This window comes from Oryctolagus cuniculus, chromosome 1, assembly GCF_964237555.1.
Source record: "Oryctolagus cuniculus chromosome 1, mOryCun1.1, whole genome shotgun sequence".
NCBI classification, from domain to species: domain Eukaryota; kingdom Metazoa; phylum Chordata; class Mammalia; order Lagomorpha; family Leporidae; genus Oryctolagus; species Oryctolagus cuniculus.
Window position 1 is genome coordinate 110,289,640 of NC_091432.1, and position 21,072 is coordinate 110,310,711.

The 21,072-nt window shown below is 46.4% G+C and overlaps 1 protein-coding gene across 11 annotated transcripts in view; it reads left to right on the plus strand.

Moving 5' to 3' along the window:
* Nucleotides 1-21,072, plus strand: part of KMT2A (lysine methyltransferase 2A) — an 88,340-nt gene that overhangs the window by 59,150 nt on the left and 8,118 nt on the right. For all 11 annotated transcript variants that reach the window (XM_070078958.1, XM_070078952.1, XM_070078968.1 and 8 more), the window contains 13 exons: nucleotides 449-642; nucleotides 957-1,063; nucleotides 2,955-3,092; nucleotides 3,941-4,099; nucleotides 4,858-4,975; nucleotides 5,097-5,175; nucleotides 6,821-6,981; nucleotides 7,178-7,363; nucleotides 7,569-11,820; nucleotides 12,811-12,891; nucleotides 13,745-13,812; nucleotides 15,324-15,494; nucleotides 18,203-18,277. In XM_070078958.1, the coding sequence (XP_069935059.1) occupies nucleotides 449-642; nucleotides 957-1,063; nucleotides 2,955-3,092; nucleotides 3,941-4,099; nucleotides 4,858-4,975; nucleotides 5,097-5,175; nucleotides 6,821-6,981; nucleotides 7,178-7,363; nucleotides 7,569-11,820; nucleotides 12,811-12,891; nucleotides 13,745-13,812; nucleotides 15,324-15,494; nucleotides 18,203-18,277 (5,789 nt within the window). The remainder of the gene's footprint in view (nucleotides 1-448; nucleotides 643-956; nucleotides 1,064-2,954; nucleotides 3,093-3,940; nucleotides 4,100-4,857; nucleotides 4,976-5,096; nucleotides 5,176-6,820; nucleotides 6,982-7,177; nucleotides 7,364-7,568; nucleotides 11,821-12,810; nucleotides 12,892-13,744; nucleotides 13,813-15,323; nucleotides 15,495-18,202; nucleotides 18,278-21,072) is intronic.

A 21,072-nucleotide genomic window follows, 5' to 3' on the forward strand; every position in this document is an offset into this window, starting at 1 on the left:
TGCTGAAGGCTGTTGCCTTTTTTCCCCTTATCTGTTTGCTATGTTTCAGAGAACCTGGTTTTAACAAGTGTGTAAGACTTGTGATGTAGCTATGTGGCAGCCTTTTTGTAGTTGTTTTATATTTTACTTAGTTCAAATGATGCTTTCTCCTGCTCTTGATTCTCCATATTTAACCTTTAATTTATCTCCCAGTAAATTCTTTTGAGTTTTAATAGAGTTATTTTTTGTTTCTGGAAGTTTAACCTAGACTCATATGAGATTATATATTTTTTAAATATTAAAGTCCTGTGTACTTAAGCAGTTTTCAAATTTTGTGATTTGTTCTTACATTCTGTGAATGGCCTGTGCATGGGATCCAGAATGATGACATCAAGAATTTGATTGTTTTGTGCAGTTCTAGGTATATTGTAGGAGTCCAATAAATACTTGTTGAATCGATTGTTTCCAGCAGTGGGATGTTACCAAACGCAGTGCTTCCACCTTCACTTGACCATAATTATGCTCAGTGGCAGGAGCGAGAGGAGAACAGCCACACTGAGCAGCCTCCTTTAATGAAGAAAATCATTCCAGCTCCTAAACCCAAAGGGCCTGGAGAGCCAGACTCACCGACGCCGCTACATCCTCCGACACCTCCGACTCTGAGTAAGGCACCGAGCTGAAAGACTCGTTCTCCATTTTCCTCTAGATGCAAATGACTGGCCTTGTGGATCTAAAATACACTTAGACATTGAAAAGAAATTTTCAGGTCATCCTAAAATGTAATGAAGTCATTATTTTTGCTTCCCTGGGGATATTAAGAAAGACTTGATATAAGTACCCCTGAGGATTGTTACATAGATGGTGAGATAACTTTGAGCACTTTTTGCAAGAGTTTGTCTTATAGGCTATAGGCTATTTCCTCTTGGAAATGAGACATAATACTGCCAGTTTTAACTGTATATCTTTTGGGTTCCAAGGTGCCGATAGGAGTCGAGAAGATAGTCCAGAGCTGAACCCACCCCCAGGCATAGAAGATAATAGACAGTGTGCGTTATGTTTGATGTATGGTGATGACAGTGCTAATGTAAGTACTTGGGGATACAGGACCCAGTTACCAGATGTCTCAGCTGAACTGTTTTGTCCTTTGTGTCTCTGCATGATGACTGGTGGCCGTTTATTTAACAAATTGTCACTTCGTTAATGACGCTTGAAGGTTATTATAAGCGGTTTAATTTATTTAAAAGGTGACCTGTTGGGAGCAGGTATTTAGCCTAGCAGGTAAGACGTTCTCATCCCACATCAGAAACATGAGAGTTTCTCAGGCATGGAAAGCCAGACATTGTGGCAAAAAAAAAAAAACAAAAAAAAAAAAACAAACACCTAAATGAAAGATCTCTGTGAGTGAGATCCCAGCGGAAAGAAGGGGGCATCAAAGAAGGAGGTTCCTTTCTCTGAAGGGAGGACAGAACTTCCACTTTGATTATGGCCTTGTCTAAATCCGGTCGGAGTTTGTGAACTCAAGAGGTTTCCATAGCCTTGGCAGCTCATGACAAGAGCCTTGGGTGATCACTGATGTCATAAATAAGAGTGTCAATTGTTAAATCAACAACAGGAGTCACTGTGCACTTACTTCCCATGTAGGATCTCTGTCCTTAATGTGTTGTACAATACGAATTAACAGTAAAACTAGTCTTCAAACAGTGCTTTATACTTCGTGTATCTGTGTGGGTTCAAACTGTTGAAATGTTTACTCAGTATATACTAAGTTGATCTTCTATATTTAAAGATACTTAAAAGTGAATCTTGATGAAGAATGGGATGGGAGAGGGAGTAGAAGATGGGATGGTTTGTGGGTGGGAGGGAGGTTATGGGGGGAAAACCGCTATAATCCAAAAGTTGTACTTTTGAAATTTATATTTATTAAATAAAAGTTTAAAAAAATAGCTGGGGTTGAGTCCCAGGTCCAACTTCCTGCTAATGCAGATCCTGAGAGGCAGCAGGTAATGGCCCAAATAATTGTGTTCCTGATTGCATTCCTGACTCCCAGCACTGGCCATTGTGAGCATTTGGGGAGTGAACCAGTGGATAGAGGTATTTCTCTGTCTCTCAAATGATAAGGAAAAAAAAATTTTAAGTGATATATCTGAAATTAACCTAGTGATATGTAACAATTTTTACTGGAAGTTCCTCTAAAAAATTTGGTGAAAGTCAGCAAAATAAGCCGTGTATTAGGTAGCTTGTGTTTCATGGAGGATAGCAGAATGGTTAGAAGCCACAGTTGTGACAGGCTGCCTGGATTCATTTCTCTGCTTTACTGCCTACTCATTGACCTTGGCAAGTAACTTCACCTCCCTGACCCACAGTCTAACCTTTGAAATGAAGATACTACTTCAGGATGGTATGAAAATTAAATGAAATGATGCATGTAAAGCTTTGGGTTAGTGCCTGGCACATAGTAAGCTCACAATGTTTTTTTTAAAGTTTCTGAATGAACCTGACAGAGTTAGCTTTGAAATACAGTTTTGAGGAAGCAAGTATGCATTTTTAGGAACTTAACACATATTTTTTATTGCCTAGACTTATAAAATATTCCTAGTTAATGGAAAAAGTAATCAAGAAAAGATGGAAGTGGAAACTAAAGTTAAAAATGAATTGTGCTTTGTATGTGTATTGCTAAATCAAAGATCATGGTTGCTTTCTTGCGGTCTTTTTTTCCCAAAGTAATGTGGTTTTACTGGGGATAGAGCAAATGTCAGAACAGAAGGGACAGATAGAGAGCACCCAGTCACTTGGACTGGGGAAAGCAAGGTTCATGGTTAAATGGAGAGAACCCACCTGGCTGGCCCGGCGGGCGGCTCAGTGGAGAGCCGAGAGCTGAGTGCCCTGAAGTTGTTTTGACTGAGGTAAACTAATACTGAGGAAAACCTCCTTTGGTGTTAAATTCTGTCAAGAAACAGAATTTCCTTATTGCCTAGGATGCTGGCCGTTTGCTATACATTGGCCAAAATGAGTGGACACACGTCAATTGTGCTCTGTGGTCGGCGGAAGTGTTTGAAGATGATGATGGATCCTTAAAGAATGTGCACATGGCTGTGATCAGGGGCAAGCAGCTGGTAAGCACCCAGGGCTGGTGTGAGAGCGAGACGCACTCCGTGCTTGGGCACAGAGTCAGCGCCACTCACAGGCAGATGGCCCTTCTGACTCTCAGAGGAGGGTTGCACAAGAAACAGAAAGCAAGGTGTTATGTGATCTGTGAGCTAACTCATGTGTGTGAGAACAGTGTTTGCTTATTCAGGGACTTGGAGTGTGCCGTCTCAGAGGTCTTGGTGTAGTCCACACCCTGAGGTTCCCCAGGGTGAACACATGTGGTTCTGTACCTGAAGAGGGAGCGTGGAGAGTGGCAGCTGAGAGGAATCAGGAAAGGCAGGAAAGAGAATTTTGAGAACTACAAAGCAGGGGAAAGCGATAGCACAAGCAAACGAAAAAGTGGCACAGACTGAGCAATGGAAGGGAGTTGTATGGAGAGCAGTCATGCAGGGGTAACTGAGGGAGACGTGAATCGCGACAGGTGTGTCATCAGTCGAGTCTAATAACTCGAGAACCTCGCCATTTCAGCTAGAACAGAGTTGTTTCTGGATGTGACAACTTCCTCTCAAGGCGATATTTTTAACCATTGACCTTCAGAGTTTCATCATTTCTAGATTGTACAGCTTAAGGAAAAAATGTTTGGTACAAGTTTTAGATCAACTTGTAATACTTCAGTTTGATAGTTCCAGGGCCCTGTGGATAATGGGAAATTCCGGAGGCTTTGGGGCTCCAAGCATTTCTCTGGAATTCAGCAGATTACCAATTAACAAATGAACTGCAAGAAACCAAAGTGGGGTGATTCTGTAGAGGAAGAGGTGCATGTCTTACAGCACATAAAAGTCTGAATGGAACTCTGCTCTCTCTGGGTTTTTAGAGATGTGAATTCTGCCAGAAGCCAGGAGCCACCGTGGGTTGCTGTCTCACATCTTGCACCAGCAACTATCATTTCATGTGCTCCCGAGCCAAGAACTGTGTCTTTCTGGATGATAAAAAAGTGTATTGCCAACGACATCGGGATCTGATCAAAGGCGAGGTAAGAGCTTTAGTTGTCTTTTTTTTTTCCCTTAATAATAGACTTTAATTTTTTTAGAGCAATTTTAGGTTCACAGCAAAATTAAGAGGGAAGGTATAGAGATTTCCCATTTACCCCCCTCCCCAGCATGTACACAACCTTCCCCCATATCAGCATCCCCTTCTGGTAACAACCACATTGGTGCATCCTTATCACCAGAGTCTATGGTGTAGATTAGGGTTCACTCTTGCGGTTGTGTATTGTTGTGTTGTGTAACAGCCTGTGTCCGCCATGGCAGCATCCTTATGAGTATTTTCATTGCCCTGGATGTCCTCGGTGTGGACAGAAGGCATCTCTCGGTGTTCTACCCATTCATTCTCCCCAACCCTGGGCAACTGCTGGTCTCGTTGCTGTCTTCACAGTCTTGCCACCTCCAAGATTTCTGAGTACTTGAAGTCATACAGTACATAGTCTTTTTGGACTTGCTTCACCTACCCAGAAATACACATTTACGTTTACCTCCAAGTCTTTCCATGCTTTGTTTATTAGCCTTTTGAGTTTTCTGGGAATTTAGGAGACAAAAGACTGAATAATAGCAAGATGGTAAACTGTGTTTTGCCTTCCTACTAGGTGTCCCTAGAATCACTTCCTCTAGTGAGAAATTAAAACAGAATGGTAATTTTAAGATATGCCTTGTGCTTTTCCTCTGAGAGCCAGTACCGTGAACATAAAGTACAAAGCGACAGCCTGTTGACAGCTGTCTTGGGTTTTTATTTAAGGTGGTTCCTGAGAATGGATTTGAAGTTTTTAGAAGAGTGTTTGTGGACTTTGAAGGAATCAGCTTGAGAAGGAAGTTTCTCAATGGCTTGGAACCAGAAAATATCCACATGATGATTGGTATGCCGTAGGCGCGGGGCATGGGGCAGGCTGTCTGCGTCACCGGGCCCCTCTCTAGCCCTCGGCTATCAAACAACCTTCCTCGTAGTCTCCTCTGATCACTTCTTCTTTCCTTGGTCAGGCTCTATGACGATTGACTGCTTGGGACTTCTGAATGATCTCTCTGACTGTGAAGATAAGCTCTTTCCTATTGGATATCAGTAAGTAGCAAGACGCAGCCCCTGCTGCGTGCGCACCCTAAAGCAATGTGCAGATCAGTAATGTAGAGGCACCCTTGTTAGCTACTTTTAACTGCTAAAAAGTAGTCAAATAAAAGTAATAAGCAGTAGTTTTTTGCTAGTTCCCTGGTTCATTAGCTTGTAGATTGGGACTAAATCAGCATTTCTGTATCAAGTAAATCCTGTTATAAAAGAAAAGTGTATCTGGCATAATTTCAGAATCATTTCCAAATAAAATCTAAATAGAAAACACACTCTCTTAAGATGCCTTTCAATTCCATTCATCTGGATACAAAAGTCCAGATTTCTTTTCTTTTCTCTTCTTTTAAGATTTATTGATTGATTTGAAAAGCAGAGTTGCAGAGAGAGAGACAGAATCTTCCATCCACCCATTCACTCCTAGATGGCTGTAATGGCCAAGGCTGGGATGGGAAAGAGCTAGGAGTCTGGAAATACATCCAGCTCTCCCATGTGGGTGACAGGGAGGGGCCCAGGTACTTCCACTGCTTTCACAGACACATTAGCAGGAGGGGTAGATCTGAAGTGGAACAACCAGGACTCGAACCAGTGCTCATACGGTTCTCCGGCATTGCAGGTGGCAACTTAACTTGCTGTCCCACCGCACCAGCCTCCAAATTGTTTTTATGGCTCAAACACCTCGTGCCCTGTCCTAAGTTTTATATCTTAAAGCTACTTCTGAAAATATGAATCTCCATAAAAACTTTAAAATGTCAAATACATGGGCCAGCATTGTGGCATAGCAGGTTAAATCACTGCCTGCAATGTCAGCATCTCATGGGTGCTGGTTTGAGACCAGGCTGCTCCACTTCTGATCCAGCTGCCTACTGATGCACCTGGGAAAGCAGCGGAAGATGGCCCAAGTACTTGGGCCCCTGCACGCACATGGGAGACCTGGAAGAAGCTCTAGATTCCTGGCTTCGGCCTGGCATTGCCCTGGTCATTGTGGCTATTTGGGGAGTGAACCAGCAGATAGAAGACCTCTCTCTCTCTCTCTCTCTCTTTCTCTCCTTCTCTCCTTCTCTCTCTGTAACTGCCTTTCAAATAAAAGTAAATCCTTTTTAAAAAAAAAATCTAAAAAGCTGACAATAAAAGTAAAAATTCTCCTCCCTCTCCCCCTTTGCAGTATATACCCTGAGTATTTCTGCACGCCATCTTTGATGTGGCAGTCTGTGCTGCGCATTTAACCAGTCGCCCTTTGCACGCCATGGGTTCCACAGCATTTGGCAGAGTCGAAGCAGTTACACTTCCCTTGTCTCCTGGGGCTTTCCTCCCAAAGGAAACAGCTCAGGTTTGCCCTTTCCTTTATGTTAGGGCCTCATTTTGTACATGGTAGTCCCTGTCTGAAGGCCAATTTCTTGTAGCAGTTAGTATCTTTTTTTCTCTAGGTTTTAGGATATTTTGCTATTTTTTGCATTTTACTCTGTTTGCATATGATGCAGGATTGCAGGATTTTTTTTAAAGGCTAGGAAACACCAAGGACTTCAGAAAGGTTGGAGCACATTCTCTAAATCAAGGAGACCAGGGAACCCAGGATGAGACCAGATTTTGGTGAACTTTAGTTTCTGTGTCCTCTCACTTGTAGTGATGTTGTCCGATCTGTGTGCAGGTGTTCCAGGGTGTACTGGAGCACCACGGATGCCCGCAAGCGCTGTGTGTACACGTGCAAGATAGTGGAGTGCCGCCCCCCGCTCGTGGAACCAGACATCAACAGCACCGTTGAGCACGATGAAAACAGGACCATAGCCCACAGCCCCGCGTCGTCTACAGGTTAGTCTGCACTAGGGTGGGACCGGAACTCAATCTTTGGAAGGACACTGGATTGAAAGATGGGAGAGAAGTCATTTACTTGAAAGGTTTTGTTTGAGTCTAGTTTGGCATTTACCTAATAGCTGGCTTGTTATTGGTTCTTTGGTTTGATTTTAATTGGACTTTTTTGGTGAAGAGTTTTTATTCCCTACCACAGAAAGTTCATCTAAAGAGAGTCAAAACACAGTGGAAAATATAAGTCCTCCGTCACCAGACCGACCTGCACACTCGCAAGCCTCTGGCTCCTGTTACTATCATGTAATCTCCAAAGTCCCCAGGATTCGAGCACCCAGTTACTCTCCAACACAGAGATCCCCCGGCTGCCGGCCGTTGCCTTCTGCAGGTAAAGGACGTCATTCACCTACTTGACCCAAGAAAGGCAGCCTAAAGGTTAATATGTAATTCTTTCAGTCAACTTTATCTCTTGCTAACTTGAAAGCATAGATTTTCAGTTATCTGTGAATATCTGTAGTTAAGACATTGAAACCAATGACTTCCACGCATTTGTTTCATCTGCGATAGACTTGATTCTGTTCTCTCTCGTTCAGGAAGTCCTACCCCAACAACTCATGAAATCGTCACGGTGGGTGATCCTTTACTCTCCTCTGGACTTCGAAGCATTGGCTCCAGGCGTCACAGTACTTCCTCCTTGTCACCCCAGCGATCCAAACTCCGCATCATGTCTCCCATGCGAGCCGGGAACACTTACTCCAGGAATAGTGCTTCCTCGGTCTCCAGCACGGGGACCGCTGCAGACCTCGGGTCCAGTGCCAAGGCAGCTGACCATGTCTTAGGGTCACTGAACTCAAGCACTAATTTGGGGCCAAACACGCCCTCTTCAAATTTGCAAAGGACAGTAGTTACTGTGGGTACTAAAACCAGTCCCTTGGATGGAGCTTCACCGTTAGAAGTGAAGCATCCCAGTGCTTCAGACGTGACGTCCAAGAGCTCCTCTTTAAAAGGAGAGAAGACCAAAGTGCTGAGTTCCAAGAATTCAGAGGGATGTGCACACAACATGGCTTACCCAGGGATTCCTAAACTGGCCCCGCAGGTTCATAACACCATATCTGGAGAACTGAATGTTAACAAAGTCAGCACTTTTGCCGAACCCTCTTCAGTGCCATTTTCTTCTAAAGAGGCCCTCTCCTTCTCACAGCTACATTCAAGAGGGCAAAGGAATGATAGAGACCAACACACAGATTCTACTCAGTCAGCAAACCCCTCCCCAGATGACAGTAATGATGTCAAAACCTTGAAGCTTTCTGGAATGGGCAACAGATCATCTGTTTCCAGTGAACATGTGGGGTCCAGTTCCAGAGACAGGAGACAGAAAGGGAAAAAATCTTGCAAAGAAACTTTCAAAGAAAAGCACTCCAGTAAGTCGTTTTTGGAACCTGGTCAGGTGACAACTGATGAGGAAGGAAATCTAAAGCCAGAGTTTGCTGATGAGGTTTTGACTCCTGAGTTTATGGGGCCTCGGCCATGTAACAATGTTTCTGCTGAGAAAATTGGAGAGAAAGTCCTTTCTATCCCAGGAGTTCCCAAAGCTTCATCCATGCAAGTAGAAGGACCTGCCAAAGAGTTACAGGCACCCCGGAAACGCACAGTCAAAGTAACACTGACACCTCTGAAAATGGAAAGTGAGAATCAGTCCAAAAACACCTTGAAAGACGGTAGTCCTGCTTCCCCTTTGCAAAGAGAGTCAGCATCTCCCACAGAGCCACTTGCAGCCTCTGAAAGTCCAGGAGATGGCCCAGTGGCCCAGCCAAGCCCCAACAATACCTTATCTCAGGATTCTCAGAGTAACAACTATCAGAATCTTCCAGTACAGGACAGAAACCTCATGCTTCCAGACGGTCCCAAGCCTCAGGAGGATGGCTCCTTCAAGAGGAGGTACCCCCGCCGCAGTGCCCGCGCCCGATCTAACATGTTCTTTGGGCTCACTCCACTCTATGGAGTAAGATCCTATGGCGAGGAAGACATTCCGTTCTACAGCAGCTCGGTGGGGAAGAAACGAGGCAAGAGATCAGCCGAAGGACAGGTGGACGGGGCCGATGACCTAAGCACTTCAGATGAGGACGACTTATACTATTACAACTTCACCAGGACGGTGATTTCATCAGGTGGAGAGGAGCGGCTGGCGTCCCATAATTTATTCCGAGAGGAGGAGCAGTGCGATCTTCCAAAGATTTCACAGTTGGATGGTGTTGATGACGGGACGGAGAGTGATACTAGTGTTACAGCTACGACAAGGAAAAGCAGCCAGATTCCGAAAAGAAGCGGGAAAGAAAATGGAACCGAGAACTTAAAGATTGACCAACCCGAAGATGCTGGAGAAAAAGAACATGTCATCAAGGGTTCCGTTGGCCACAAAAATGAGCCCAAGATGGATAACTGCCACTCAGTCAGTCGAGTTAAAACCCAGGGCCAGGATTCCTTGGAAGCCCAGCTCAGCTCACTGGAGTCAAGCCGCAGAGTCCACACAAGCACCCCATCAGACAAAAATTTACTGGACACCTATAATACTGAGCTGCTCAAGTCCGACTCGGACAATAACAATAGCGACGACTGCGGCAACATCCTGCCTTCAGACATCATGGACTTTGTGCTGAAGAACACTCCGTCCATGCAGGCTCTGGGGGAGAGCCCAGAGTCGTCTTCGTCAGAACTCCTGAATCTTGGCGAAGGGCTGGGCCTCGACAGTAATCGCGAAAAGGACATGGGTCTTTTTGAAGTCTTTTCCCAGCAGCTGCCAACGACGGAACCCGTGGACAGTAGTGTCTCCTCCTCCATCTCGGCGGAGGAGCAGTTTGAGTTGCCTTTGGAGTTACCATCTGACCTCTCTGTCCTGACCACCCGGAGTCCCACTGTCCCTAGCCAGAATCCCAGCAGGCTAGCGGTAATGTCAGACTCAGGGGAGAAGAGAGTGACCATCACAGAAAAGTCCGTAGCCTCCTCTGAAGGTGAGCCGGCACTGCTGAGCCCAGGGGTGGAGCCTACTCCCGAAGGCCACATGACTCCTGATCACTTTATCCAAGGACACATGGATGCAGACCACATCTCCAGCCCCCCTTGCGGTTCTGTGGAGCAAGGTCATGGCAACAATCAGGATTTAACTAGAAACAGTAGCACCCCTGGCCTACAGGTACCTGTTTCCCCTACTGTTCCCATCCAGAACCAGAAGTATGTGCCCAATTCTACTGATAGTCCTGGCCCATCTCAGATTTCTAACGCAGCTGTCCAGACCACTCCACCCCACCTGAAACCAGCCACTGAGAAACTCATTGTTGTTAACCAGAACATGCAACCACTTTATGTTCTCCAAACTCTTCCAAATGGAGTGACCCAAAAGATTCAGTTGACCTCTTCTGTTAGCTCTACACCCAGTGTGATGGAGACAAATACTTCAGTACTGGGGCCCATGGGAAGTGGTCTCACCCTAACCACAGGACTAAATCCAAGCTTGTCAACTTCTCAATCTCTGTTCCCTCCTCCTAGCAAAGGATTGCTCCCCATGCCTCATCACCAGCACTTACATTCCTTCCCTGCAGCTACCCAAAGTAGCTTCCCACCCAGCATCAGCAGTTCTCCTTCAGGCCTCCTCATTGGGGTTCAGCCTCCTCCAGATCCCCAACTTTTGGTTTCAGAAGCCAGCCAGAGGACAGACCTCAGTACCACAGTAGCCACTCCATCCTCTGGACTCAAGAAAAGACCCATATCTCGTCTGCAGACCCGAAAGAATAAAAAACTTGCACCCTCTAGTACCCCTTCAAACATTGCCCCCTCCGATGTGGTTTCTAATATGACACTGATTAACTTCACACCCTCCCAGCTTTCAAATCATCCCAACCTGGTAGATTTGGGCTCACTTAATACTTCATCTCACCGAACCGTCCCCAACATCATAAAAAGGTCTAAATCTGGCATCATGTATTTTGAACAGGCACCCCTGTTACCACAGAGTGTGGGAGGAACTGCTGCCACGGCGGCGGGCACATCAACCATAAGCCAGGATGCCGGCCACCTCACGTCGGGGCCTGCCTCTGGCTTGGCCTCCAGTTCCTCCGTCTTGAACGTTGTATCCATGCAAACCACAACTGCCCCTACCAGTAGCACATCAGTTCCAGGACATGTCACCTTAACCAATCCCAGGTTGCTTGGGACCCCCGATATTGGCTCAATAAGCAATCTTTTAATCAAAGCTAGCCAGCAGAACCTGGGAAGTCAGGACCAGCCTATGACTTTAGCACCGAATTCAGGAGTATTTTCCCAGCTGGGGACGTCGCAGACTCCCTCCAGTGCTGCCGTGCCAGCAGCATCGAGCATCTGTGTGCTCCCCTCGACGCAGACCGCAGGCGCAACAGCTGCTTCACCCTCTGGGGACGCCGAAGAACACTATCGGCTTCAGCACGTGAACCAGCTCCTTGCCGGCAAAGCAGGGCTTCTCTCTTCCCAGCGTGACCTTGATTCTGCTTCAGGGACCCAGGCGTCCAGCTTCACCCAGACAGCGGATGCTCCCAACAGTGTGGGACTGGAGCAGAACAAGGCTCTGTCCTCAGCTATGCAAGCCAGCTCAGCCAGCTCAGCCTCTCCCGGAGGCTCTCCACCCTCTGGACAGCAGTCAGCAAGCCCCTCAGGGCCAGCTCCCACTAAACCCAAACCAAAAATCAAACGGATTCAGCTGCCTCTGGACAAAGGGACTGGCAAGAAGCACAAAGTTTCCCATTTGCGGACCAGTTCTTCTGAAGCACACATTCCAGACCAAGAAGCCAACACAGCACCCCTGGCCTCTGTCACAGGGTGAGCAAGGCAGACGGTAGCTCTGCTGGGGCAGGGGGCTGCAGGCTCTGCTTGAGAGGCTGCTGTCCTTTTTGGGAGGGACCATCCTCTGTTCAATTTGCATTTAGGGAATTTGGGGGGGTTGACTTTGATTTTTCTTTTTTTTCCTCCCAGTGGTGATCTATGAAGCAAAATTTAGTTCCATCCATGAGCAGGTTATCTCAGATAGAACCACACTTTAAAAAAAAAAAAAAGATCTATTCACTTGAAAGAATTACAGAGAGAGAGAGAGATCTTCCATCTCTTGGTTCCCTCCCCAAATGGCCACAATGGCTAGGGCTGGACCAGGCCAAAACAGGCGCCTGGAACTCCATCCAGGTCTCCCACATGGGCTGTAGGGGCCCAAGGACTTGGAGCCATTCTCCGCTTCTTTCCCAGATGCATTAGCAAGGAGCTGGATTGGAAGTAGATTGACCAGGACTTGAACCAGCGCTCATATGGATGCTGGCATTGCAGGCAGCAGCTTAACCCACTGTGCCACAACACTGGCCCCAGAACCACACTTCTAATTACTCTTTGCTCTGATTTCAAATGGTGCTGCTGTTTGCTCCTTTTGTTTATTTGTGGAGGTTTTGTTGTTGAGCCTCAGGATCCCAGGGAGTGACTGTTTCCATTTGGAGGGCAAAGCTCCTTGTTGTGAATCCCTTTGAGTCCTTTTTAAACACTTTGACACTGAAGTATAACATGCATGAAGTATAACACTTAAAACACACCAGTGAATCTTTGCAGATATATGCACTCATGTAACCACTGTTCGGACCAAAATACAGGAACATTTCTGGCAGTACAGTAGGCTCCTTGTGCTTTCTACCATTATTCTGGCTTTTATGACTGTTGGTTAGTTTGACAGCTCGCGGATTTGATCAGGTCCTGGCAGAGTCCTGTAGGCCGACCTGCGCGTGCACGTGGCAGTGAGTTTCTGTTGAAACGACACAAATGACTGTGTTGCAGGACTCCAGGAGCCGAGGCCGAGCAGCAGGGCACAGCCAGTGTGGAGGAGCCATCACAAAAGGAGTGTGGGCAGCCCACAGGGTAAGCTGGAGGATTAGCTCTCCGAGAGGAAGCCCTCACTTGCATCCACCTGATTTACAAAACCCTTCCTGACTTGCAGTGATTTTTGTTGTATTGCCAAAGCTTTCTAAATGGAAGTCATACAGGCTTTGGGGGGAGCTAGCACAGAGCTCTTTAAATAATAGGTAACGGCTCCCCGTTGGTGTCGCTCTGCTCCCCACAGGTGACTTGCTCAGAGTGTATTGGATCTGTACAGATAGACATTAAGAGAAACACTGCTGCATGCACTGTCTGCACTTGGCTTTTTCACCTATCGTGTGCTCTCGGGAGCGTCTTCCTATGCCAGTGCCTGGAGACGCCCTGCACTTTCAATGGCTGCCTGCAGGATTAGGCGTGGGTCTGTAGGAATTTATTTAACTAGTTGGTTTGATGTCAGTCGGTACACATTTGGGTTGTTTTAGCATTTAAGTGAAAGTTGATGGTGACTTTACAGGTTCAAGCAATTTACTTTTATTTAATAAAACCACCTCACTTCCATAGGAACTGTGTAGAACTGCTTTTGACAAGTGTCCTTTCATTCTCTCCTAATACTAAGAGTATGAGGGCACAGTCTACAGCTTCAGGAGCAGAAACTTAAATGTCACTTTTTCGGGAAAGAATCGCATAAAGATGGCTTTATTTTATGCGCCATAGTACAGTAGTGTGGTGGTGGCCGTCCAGCAGGTGCTGCACAAAGCACCGTGTGGCCGCAGTCTGGCGCTGGCTTTATGTAAGTGGCACAGCTGCGTGGCAGATCCCAGGGAGGTTCAAGGTCTGAGTGGGAGAACCAGCTGGTGCCGCGTCTCACGCTTGGGTTTTTGTTTGTTTCATTCAGGCAAGTGGCTGCTCTTCCAGAGGCTCAGGCCGCACAAAATCCAGCAGCAAACGAGCAAGAAAATACAGGTATGTGAGTGAGTAACGGGTTCGAATCAGAGAATTTCAAAGCTAAAAGTGCTATCAGAATCACCAACTTCACCTCCTGATTTTCTAGATTACACACACACGCACACACACACTCGTGCATGCACACACACACACACAGTCTGAGCTCCAAGGTTGTTGAGACTCAGGGCACCTCTCTGCTGGTGTGGGGCTTGCCCACTGTGTGCTCGGGGACCGGCTGCCAGTTGAAGGACAGAACAGTGCGTTAGATACTCTGCTGTTCTAATGGCAGCGAGACTGAAATAGCCAGTGACAGCCTGGCTTCATCCGTCAGTTTTACTAAAAGAAACCAAGAATCGTTTTCATTTTCATCAGGTACTCAGATTTTGGTTACAACACCAAAATCTGCAGGGCACTTTCTGTCTCTCCTAATAAATCTGATCAGGAAACAGCTGATGACTTCAAAATTAAGAGAGCTCTGGATAAAAGCCTTGCCCAGCTCTGTAGAGGGGACATCCCAAAAGAGAGTAATCGGGTAAAGAAATGCTTCGGCCCAGGATCTGGGATGTTCCCATAGGTGCTGAGCTGCCAGCTCCTCGGAGGGGTGGCATGTCTGCTTATGTAAGACAGCAGTGAGGGACGGTGATTGGTAGTGCCGGCTCCGGAGCCAGATGGCTTGGAACCCTCTAGCATCACATGTATTGGCTGAATGAACTTGGCCTGAGTTACCTCTGTCTGTCTCAGTTTCCTCATCTTTAAAACAGAGATTACGGGGCAGGCATTTGGCCTAGTTGTTAAGTCACCAGTTAGGATGGATGCCTGTGTCCCAGCTGCTAACTCTGGCTTCCTGCTAATGCAGACCCTGGGAGCCAGTGGTGATGGCTCAAGTAATTGGGTTCCTGCCACCCGTGTGGGAGACCTGGATTGAGTTCCCAGCTCCTGGCTTCAGCCTGGCCGATTCCTGGCCATTGCAATATTTGGGGAGTAAACCAGTGGATGGGAGTTCTCTCCGTCTCTCTCCCTCTGCCTTTCAAATAAGTAAAGCATTTGAAAAATAAATTATGCTAATCCACGGTTCAGCCAACTTAAAAATTTTTAATAAATAAAATGGAGATAATAACTACTACACTGGCTTGTTGTAAGGTTTATAGGAGTTAATTTATCTGAAGTTCCTATGAGAGTGTCTCATAGACATACTAAGTGCTTCATACAAATTACTACTTCTCTCCCACCCACCCACCCACCCACCCTGTTGAGGGCCTTTATTTATTGAAAAACTACCAAATTGTTACAACAGAAACTGCCATAGACACAGCCTAACTTTGTGTGCAAGGAAATGCCCTATGAGCCTCTCCAGCTATGGCTTAGAGCAGGCTCTGTGAGCCTCAGTTTTGCTCTCTGTCAGTGGAATAAAAACGCCAACTACAGAATGGCCTGGGGCCTGGTGATGGTAAGCACAGAGGACTCTGCACACAGGTGCGCAAGAAGCTGTGTTAGTGCAACCACTTTGGCGCTGGTCTTCCCCCTTACAGAGCCTAAGACAGCGGAAGACGAGGAAAGCAATTTCAGCTCTCCACTGATGCTGTGGCTGCAGCAGGAACAAAAGCGGAAGGAAAGCATTGCTGAGAAAAAGCCCAAGAAAGGCCTCGTTTTTGAAATTTCCAGTGATGATGGCTTTCAGATCTGTGCAGAGAGTATAGAAGGTGAGTGGGTTCGCGGAGGCCCCGCTCCAGCTCCACGGCGCTCTCCCTCAGGCTGATCGAGCTGGCCAGTTTTCTGAAGCTGGACACACGGAGGGTACTTGGGAAGAATATACATTTTCCTATCCCTGAGACATTTGTCTTGTTGGAGAACCATCCATCACTTGTGTGAAAGGTTAGTCATAAGCATCGTAGGTTTTAGATGGTTTTAGAACTCTGCTAAGTTCTCCCTCCAGCCTTGTCTCTGCCACTTCCTTGTGTCCCATCAAGTCCGTGCTCTCCCTCCTGGGTGCCTTCACCCACATTCCTCCCTCTGCCTGGAGTCCTCTCCCTGCCTCCTGCCCGCACCTCCAACCTGGGAAACTCCAGCTGCCCCTTCAAGATCCAGCTCAGAGAGGCCGCTGCTGTGGCGCAGTAGGTTAAGCCTCCACCTGCAGCGCTGACATTCCATTTGGGCACCAGTTTGAGTCCTGGGTGCTCAAAGGCCAATCCAGCTCCCTGCTAATGGCCTGGGAAGGCAGTGGAAGATGACCCAAATACTTAGACCCGTGTGGGAGACCCGGAAGAAGTTCCTGGCTTCTGGTTCTGGATCACCCCAGCTCTGGCCGTTGTGGCCGTTTTGGGGATGAACCAGAAGATGGAAGATTCTCTGTCTCTCTCTCTCCCTCTATCTGTAACTCTGCTTCGCAAGTTAAAAAATAAATCTTAAAAAAAAAAAAAAAAAGGCAGCCCAGAAGAATTTCTTGACCTTCTGAGGCAGAGGAGCACTCCCCTCCCCTCTTTCAAATCTTCCTTCTTTCAGGTGTTCTGCATAGCCCACAATTTGCTTTAGGAATGTTTTGACTTCTGTGTCCCATTCAATAGTGAACTCTTTAAGGGCTGGCATTGTACTCTCTTGTTCATCTCTATCCCAAGCTTGCTGGTGTTCATTAATCCTTGAAGGACTAGTCCATGTTCTCCAGGCTGTAGTTACTGTACAGTTCAGCAGAGAGAAAGGTCACTGTGGCTGCATTATGGATGTCCAAAAAACCTCCGAAGGTTAATAGTGTAGACATCCTATCAAAGGAGATATGAGAATTTGAGTTGGGCAGAGAGGAATAGGGAAGGCTTTCTAAAAAGAAGGAATAAGCAAGGTTGGAAAGACTGGATTGCATTGCTGAGGTTTGGAATAATGTCAGGTGGGAAGGTGAAATCCTCATCAGACAGTAATGAAAGAAAAAATTGGAAAGGTGGATTAGGCATAGATTTTGAAGGGCTTTCAGGGCCAAGCCACAAGGCCTCTCAAAATTTGGAGGAGTAGAATAAAAGCAGGATTTTAAGGGCCGCATTCTGGTGCAACAGGTTAGGCTGCAGCTTGTGACCCCAGCGTCCCATACGTGTGCCAGTTCAAGTTCCAGCTGCCACACTTCCAGTGGAAGATGGCCCTAGAGCTTGGGACCTGCTCCCCTGTGGGAGACTTGAATGGAGTTCCAGGCTCCTGGCTTCAACCTGGCCCAGCTCCAGCTGTTGCAGCCATATGAGGAATCAACCAGTCAGTGGAAGATCTCTCTTTTTCTCTCTCCATGTCCCCCTCTCTCTGTAACTCTGCCTTTCAAATAAATAAATAAAATCTTAAAAAAAAAAAAACAAACAGAATTTCAGGAAGCTTAATGTAGTAGTACCCTTTAAGAAAAATTGAACTAGGGCCAGTTCTGTGGCGTAGTGGGCTAAGCCTCTGCCTGCAGTACCGGCATCCCATGTGGGCTCTGGTTCTTGTCCCAGCTACTCGTCTTCTGATCCAGCTCCCTGCTAATGCAGCTGGGAAAGCAGTAGAAGATATCCGAACTGCTTGGGCACCTGCATCCATGTAGAAGACCCAAAAGAAGCTCCTGACTCCTGGCTTTTACCCGGCCAAGCTCCAGCCATTGTGGCCACTTAGGGAGTGAACCAGCGGATGGAAGATGTCTCTCTGTCTCTCCTTCCCTCTCTTTGTAACTCTGCCTTTCAAATAAATAAATATTTTTAATGAAAATTTATTTATTTATTTGAAAGGCAGAATTAGAGAAGGAAAGAGATTTTTATCTGCTGATCACTTCCCAAGTGGGCACAACAGCTGGGACCGGGCCAGGCCAGAGCCAGGATCCAGGAGCTTCATCTGGACCTCCCATGCGGGTGGCAGGGCCCAGGACTTGGGCCGTCTTTGCTGCTTTCCCAGGTGCATTAGCAGAGAGCTGGATAGGAAGTGGAGCAGCTGGGACTCAAACAGGTGCCCAGATGGGATGTGGTGTTGCAGGCAGCAATTCAACCTGCTGCCCACAATTCCAGTCACGTGTCTTCCTCTCTTTTAAAGGGACTATAAAAATCTCCTAGCCCCGCTCCTTACTTTTACGATCTCCCCCAGAGTCCTGGCTAAATCGATAACACAAGTACCGTTTGGGTTAGGAGTACAGGGTGTAGGTTTGCGGCCCAGACCCCCAGCAGGGGATGGGAGTGCTTCAGGGTTTCAGCGGCACAAATCTCCTTATTGCTCCTGTCTCCTCCAACAGCCTTGTGCCTTCCAGACTCTCGCTTATGCCCTGAATTGATGAAACTGAGGAAAACAACACAGCCTTGTCGTAGGAGGGTGTGTGTTTGCGCATGGGGATTCCAAACACAGTGCTTCCGCACACCGGGTTTGAGAGATATCTGCACGAATGTTTTCCTGCCCACAGTTTTCTCTTCTCCCCTTACAGATGCCTGGAAGTCACTGACAGATAAAGTCCAGGAAGCGCGATCCAATGCCCGCCTCAAGCAGCTCTCGTTTGCAGGTAAAGGCTGGAGCTGTGATTTTGCGCCGCCTCGGGATGTTAGGGTAACTTGTTAGTCTAAGCCACAGAGAAGACTCTACCAAAAAAAGTTCTTTCTAAAAATAATAGTATTATCAGAGCTTTGATTCATAATTCATATACCATATAGTCCATGGTTTGAAACACACAATTCAGGGGTTTTTAATATCTTCGCAGAGTTGTGCCACCCACCTTTTAATTCCAGAGCAGTTTTTGTATTTGTTACCCCTAACAGAAGCCCACACGCATTACCAGTCATTCCCCATCCCTAGCTCCTTGCAACCACAAATCTACTTTCTTTGTCTGTGGGTTTGCCTATCCTGGACATTCCTTATAAATCATACAATATGTGGCCTTTTGTAACTGGCTTTTTTCACTCAACCTAATGTTTTCAAGGTTACTTGAAAATTGTAAAATTGCATTAATTCTTTTTCCTTTTTATTGCCAAACATTACTCCATTGTGTCAACATATCACGTACTGCTTGTGCATTCACCAGCTGATCAGTATTTTGTTTTTTTTCTAGTCTTTGTTACAAATAATTGCTGTGAAGTTTTGATGTAGACATGGGTTCATTGCTCTCGGGTGTATGTCTAGGAGTGCAAGTGCTGTGTCGCTTGGTAACTCTGTTCAACCTTTCCAGGAACTGCCAGAGTGTTTTTAGTTCAAAGTGGCTGCTCCCTTTCACATTCCCAGCAATGTATGAAGGTTCCAGTTTCTCCGTATTCTTGCCAACACTTCTTACTGGCTTTTTTACTACGGACATCTTAGTGAATGTGAAATAGTGTCTCACTGCGGTTTTGTTATACCTTCTTTTTCTATTTTTACTTATTTATTTGAGAGACAGAGAGCTCCCATCTAGGGGTTCACTCCCCACGTACTCTCAAGGGCTGGAGGTCAGGCAGGTACATATATTACTACTACAGCCGTCTCGGAGAGCAATGGAGCTGTAGCTCTCGGAATTTTCAGATCACATGCCTTTCCGTTCAACAGTTACACTTTTAAAATATTATCCTAGAGGTAGTCACAAAGTCATACATTGAACAAAAGTTCATTACCACATGTGGTAACAAAACACCTGGAAGCAACCCAAATGCTCCTCACTGGGGGAACTTAGAGAGAAGTGCGGAGTGAAGTCATTGAGAAGGCACGTTACAGCCACGTGCATCTGATGTGACCATGAGTCCCCGCGGTGTTTCTGCACCACAACCGTAATGATGGCTGCCTCTGAGAAGTGGACCTGGGCGTTAGAATGGGCAGCTTTTGTTTATTGATGTGTATTTGTCTATATTTATGGGGCACAGTACAGTAATTTGAAACATGTATACAATGTATAACCAGGATAATTAGCATTTCCGGCTACCCGAGCATTAATCTTTTCTATGTGTTGAGAACCTTTGGATTCTTTTAGTTACTTTGAAATATATCCTAGATTATTGTAGACTATCGTTACTTTACCAGGCTGTAGAACACCAGAACCAATTCCTTCTATCTAACTATACAGAATAGGCGACTTTTACTTTACTTCTCTGTAGTGTTTCTGCGAGTATGTATTTATTTCATTTATAAGTTTAAAAGAACTAATTCAAATATATTCTTTTTTAAAAAAAGTTATTTATTTATTTATTTATTTGAGAGGCAGAGTTACAGAGAGAGACAGAGAAAAGGGTCTTCCATCTGCTGGTTCCTCCTCAGATGGCCCCAATGCCCAGAGCTGGATCAGTACGAAGCCAGGAGCTTCTTCCAGTCTCCCATGCAGGTGCAGGGGCCCAAGCACTTGGGCCATTTTCTACTGCTTTCCCAAGCCATAGGCAAAGTGCTGGATCGGAAGAAGAGCAGCCGGGACATGAATCAGCACCCATATGGGATGCCGGCACTGCAGGCAGAGGCTTAGCCTACTACACCACAGCACCAGCCTCAATATATTCAATTTTTAGCAGAACAGTTGGCAAATGCATTTTTTTCTAAAGCTAGTGGCTAGTGTTCTCTGGGCTTCCCTGCCTCTTCCCCTCTCGTGCTGCCCAATCCCTGGGCTTGCACAGCCCCCCTCCCATGTGCTCACATCACACACAGTGGTTCATCCCCAACTGCTCTCCTACCAGAGTCCAGAGCAAACCAACTCCAGAACCCTCATCCTTCACATCCTATTGATTCGACACCCAAAGTATGAGTTCTATCCCTTTCTCCTCTTTTCTTCCTCAGGCCTAGCCCTGTAATATTAAAAAGCCACTTAAGTAGTCCTAGCATATCTCCTGGGTCGCCAGAGATACCCAAGAGCTTCTTACTATTGCCTACTAGTTGTGGAAGAAAGTCTCAACCCTTAAGTGTTTGTTGTTGGTAAATGTTTATTGAACACCTGTAATATGCCTGACACCATGTTAAACACTCAGCATGGAGTGGGCATTGGCACGGTGGTTAAGACATAGCTTGGGATGTCTGGGTTCAAGTCCCAGTTTCACTTCTGATTCCAACTTTCTGCTAATATGAACCCTGGGAGGCAGCAAATGATGGCTTAAATACTTGGATCCCTGCCACCTGTGTGGAAGACTGAGCTTGAGTTCCTGGCTTCTGGATTTAGCCTGGCACAACCTGGCCTTTGTGGGCATTTTGGGAGTGAATCAGTGGATGGAAGATACCTCCCTCCCTCTCTTTCTCTGTGTGTGTGTGTGTCTCCGTCTCTCCCTCTGTCTGCCTTTCAAAATAACAAAGCACTCAGGATGTAATCACTGAGTAGAAGCAGACTGGACCCTGCATCTCTGAGGTTTCCAGTAGGTGGAT